This window comes from Microtus ochrogaster, chromosome 10 (genome assembly GCF_000317375.1).
Source record: "Microtus ochrogaster isolate Prairie Vole_2 chromosome 10, MicOch1.0, whole genome shotgun sequence".
Taxonomy (NCBI): domain Eukaryota; kingdom Metazoa; phylum Chordata; class Mammalia; order Rodentia; family Cricetidae; genus Microtus; species Microtus ochrogaster.
In genome coordinates, this window is record NC_022016.1 from 42,923,823 (window position 1) to 42,928,140 (window position 4,318).

General features: G+C 50.9%; 1 protein-coding gene across 1 annotated transcript in view; it reads left to right on the forward strand.

The window, feature by feature from the left end:
* The window catches only part of Fhad1 (forkhead associated phosphopeptide binding domain 1), a 123,133-nt gene that overhangs the window by 58,703 nt on the left and 60,112 nt on the right, over window positions 1–4,318 (forward strand). The window contains exons 13-14 of the mRNA XM_026781790.1: window positions 312–464; window positions 2,954–3,149. Coding sequence (XP_026637591.1) covers window positions 312–464; window positions 2,954–3,149 — 349 coding nt within the window. The remainder of the gene's footprint in view (window positions 1–311; window positions 465–2,953; window positions 3,150–4,318) is intronic.

The window sequence follows — 4,318 nt, forward strand, 5'->3', positions numbered from 1 at the left end:
CACACACACACACACCAATCAAACACAGAAAAAACACAAGTGGGCAGTTAGAGGAGAACCCAGCCTGTGAAGGCACACAGGACACCTGGCTTAGTGTCAAGAGTCACTGGTACAAGCATGGAAGGATCTGGAACAGATTCAGAGGGAGGGTACAGACCTGCAGTTTCTGGGCAATGTGTCCTTCAGAGCCATCGTCTGAGGGCCTTCCTTCTGGCCCACTGAGGCAGAATCCATGCGGCCATTCTGCAGCCATTGCCTCACGGGACACACTGCCCTGAGACATCTTCCTCCTTGTCCCCCACCCCCGCCAGCTGATAGAGAGGATCGTGCAGGTCACCGAGGACAACCTCAGCTTCCAGCAGAGGAAATGGACCCTGCAGAAGGAGACTCATCTGAGCAACTCCAAGAGGGAGGAGACCACGGAGAACATGGAGAAGCTGAGGGCACAGCTGAGCAGCTGCCAGGTACCAGGTAGCCTCTGACCTCACAGGCTCGCCACCCCCTTCTCGGCTGCTTGCCTAGAAATGGTCCTGATTTCTGGAGCAGGTTGGAGAGAAACAGTTTCCTTTCATAAATCAACCTTCCACTCAAAAATGCCTCCCAGGGAAAGTGGATACGGCCAGAAAAAGATGGCCGACCCTTTTCAGGTGGTGTCAGCCCGCTGTGCCCAGCATCTCACATCTGCGGAACAAAAATAGCGAAGGAAAAGAGTGCCATCCACACTGAACACGGACAGATTCATTTTCTCAATTCAGCTCGAAATATAGCTCAGTCAGAAACATGCCTGCCGCACAAGCACGAGGACCTGAGTTCAAATCCTTAGCACCCACATTAAAAAGCTGGGCAGCACACACCTGAAGCCCTAATTTTTGGGGAAGCAGGTGCAGAAAGATGCTGGGGCTTGTTTGACACCCAATCTAGCCAAATAGGCTAGCTCTAGGTTCAGTGAGAGACACTGCCAAAAAATAAGTGGGGTGGGAGTGGGGGTGTAGTTAAGCCCTGGCATACATGACGTCCTGGGTTTGACCACATCACCACAGAAAACCAGGCTTGCTGAGGCAGGTCTCTAATCCCCGTGCTTGGGAGGTGAAGGCTCCAGGATCAAGGTCATTCTCAAGGTCATTCTTGGCTACACAGCAAGGTTGAGGCCAGGCTGGGTTTCATGAGACCTTATCCCAAACGCGCCAAAAAATGTCCTTAAAGCAAGGTGGAGAGTGGCCGAGGAAGACCCCGACATTGACCTCTGGCCTGCATACAGACACCCCAAAAGTCAGTCGTGTACCAGGGAAGTTTTGACTTTGTTTGGGGTGGGCTGTTTGCTTTTGTAGTGCAAGGAGCGAAAGCTTTGACCTCGTGCACAGCAGGCAAGTACTGTAACCGAAGCCTTTCTCCACTAGGACATTTTTCAGGTCACTTTTCTCCCAGCACGTACATTGTGCTGGGTATGGTAAGTTGCCCAGAGGCCACTTAAAGTTTACAGAAGGACATGTGTAGGTTATACACAAACGCCATGCCCCTTATGGAGGGATTTGAACTTCCTCAGATTTTGGCATCTTTGTCTTGAAACTAATTAACTCCTCAGAGACAGGAAGAGATGTCTGCACCAACTCTGGGAAGTCCCCAGTTCTGGAGGTTAAAAAAGTAAATAAAAAAGAAAGGAAAAAAGAAACCATAGCTGGGGAAATGGCTCAGTTGGTGAAATGGGGCTTATGCAAGCACGAGGACCCGAGGGTGACCCCTAGACCCACATAAAAAAGCCGAGCATGGCCATGCGCATCTGTTAATTCTAGCATGGGTGGAGACAGGTGCCTCCATGGGGCTCACTGGCCAGCCAGCTACCCTACCCAGTGAGAGCCCCTAGCTCAAAAAGCGAAGCGAATGGCCCCTGAGGAGCCACACCTGAGACTCTTACCTCCACGCCTACACATGCACACACGTGCATGAACACGCACACACATACACAGATAAACGAGAAAGAGACAGAGAGAGAGAAAGAAACAGATGTTTCTGCTCAACATCCTCCTTTTCTGGCCCAGCCATGGAAACTATTTCCAGCCCGTTGCCTTCCCCGCTAGAAGAGGCAGGGTGAAGGTCTGGGGTGCCCCCTGGTGCCCCTACCCTGAGCAGTTAGAGCACGCAGCTGCCTCAGCTTGTCTTGCAATCAGAAGCTGCTATTTGGGGAGTTTTGTGCAAATGTTGGCTCGTCAGCGGTCTTTCAAACAAGTCAGGAAACGGCACTTTCTGTCCAGCGCGCGTGTTGATCTTGACAGGAATTCTGATGGCTCGAAGTAGCCAGATCCGGTTCTCACGTCAGACAGATTGACGCAGCAGTTTGGCATTCCACAGCCTAAAAAGGAGACCCCTGTGCCCATCAAAAGAGGGGCTGAGGAGATGACTTGGTGGATAGAGTGCTCACTGTGCAAGCATGAAGACCTGAGTTCAAATCCTCAGCACCCGTGTAGAGTAGCCAGGCCTGGCTGCAGGTGCTGTATTCCAGCATTGGGAGGTGAAGACAGGCGATCCCACGAGCCCACTGACTAGTCAGCCTAGCTGAAATAGTGAACTGGTGGTTCGCTGAGAGACATTGTCCCTAGGCAATAAGACGAGAGAGACAGAGGAGAACACACACATGCACACACACGCACACACACATATGCACACACGCAGACACACACATGCACATACACATATGCACACACATGCATACTCAAGCACACACGCACACACATATGCACACACATGCACACACACGCAGACACACACTGAGGCCGAATTAAAATGGGAGAAAATAAAGGCTGCCAAAAGAAACTGAATGAAGCTGGGACACCCCAGGGCAGTGGTGGCTTCATGACTGCTTCCTGGCCAAGTCCGAGATCTCCTTCCTCACAGGCCAGTCACACCAGGACCATTTATAGACGCTGGGTCTGTCTGCTCATGATCTGTCTGTTCTCAGGCTTGCATGAGGGAATCATGCAGCAGCCGCGACCTGAAGAAGGAGGTGGGGCTCCTTCAGCACCTGCAGCTCAGCCCGCCCGTGGCAGGGCTTCAGAAGGCTGTCCTGGACATTCTGCGAGTGGTCTTGTCCTGGCTGGAGGAAACAGAGCAGCTGCTTAGGGACCTCAGCATCGAAATGTCGGGTTCCGACAAAGGTAACCGGGCCCTTTTCTCTCCTATGGTTACATGTGTCTGGAATGTCACCATGAATCCTCCCGAAATAGGACACGCTGGTGAGGAGGGAACTGGTGAATCATTAGGGCTGGCTAGACGGCCCAGCAGGAGCCTCATGAGCTGGGTTCAGTCCGCGGGATTCATGGTGGAAGGAGAGGACCAGCTCCCAAAAGGCACGGCACATGACACACAGGCTGACATTCAGGCAAAACACTCATACATGTATAAAACTAAACAAACAAACAACATTTAGAGAAAAAACATGTTAAGTATAGCCAGGTATGGTGTCCACACCTTTTATTCCAACAGAGACAGACAGATCTCTGAGTTTTAGGCCAGAGTGCACACACACGCACTAGTTATTATTAGTTAATAATAACTACATAGTGAGTTATTATTAGTTAATAATAACTACATAGTGAGTTATTATTAAAGGTGACAGCGGCCAAACACGAGCCAGAGTAGGGGTGAGGGAGAAAAGATTCTAGTGTCTTTAGGAAGTGACAGAATTGAACACAGTCTGAAAATGGCATATAGATATCTATCTGCATGACTGTTAAGTCTCTGCCATGCTGGATGCAGCCCAGGTTTAAGGGAAAGGATGGGTTCAAGTGATACAGAGCTCAGGAGGCAGCTCCGCCTGGATGCCTTTGAAGGCAGATCGGATTAATACAGACAAATTGGTATAAGTTTATACAACTTTAATGTAAAAAGCACACTCACGCAACCAGAGTTCCCGCGATGCACAGGAACAGGAAACAGGAAACGGGCCGCAGCATCTGCGCGCCCTAATTTATCAGTAAGCATTTGCCCGAGGCCGTCCCGCCCCCCAAAAGGCGGGCTCTCTCTACATGCCTTGTCTGGAAACAGAGAACAGCGATGCATCCCATGCTCAGGGGAGTTCTGCCACTTTGGAAGAGGTTCATAAATGTCTGTGGAAGAGAGATGGGAAGAGAAAGGAGTGAGTGAGAAAGAAGGAAGAAAAGGCAGGTGGGAGGTGGAAAGGAGGAAAGAGGGGTGTGGGCAGATAGGAAGGATGGTAGATGGGTAGAGGAAAGATGTGTGCATGGGCAGGTGGGTGGATGGATGGGAGGATGGATGGATGGATGGATGGATGGATGGATGGATGGATGGGAGGATGGATGGATGG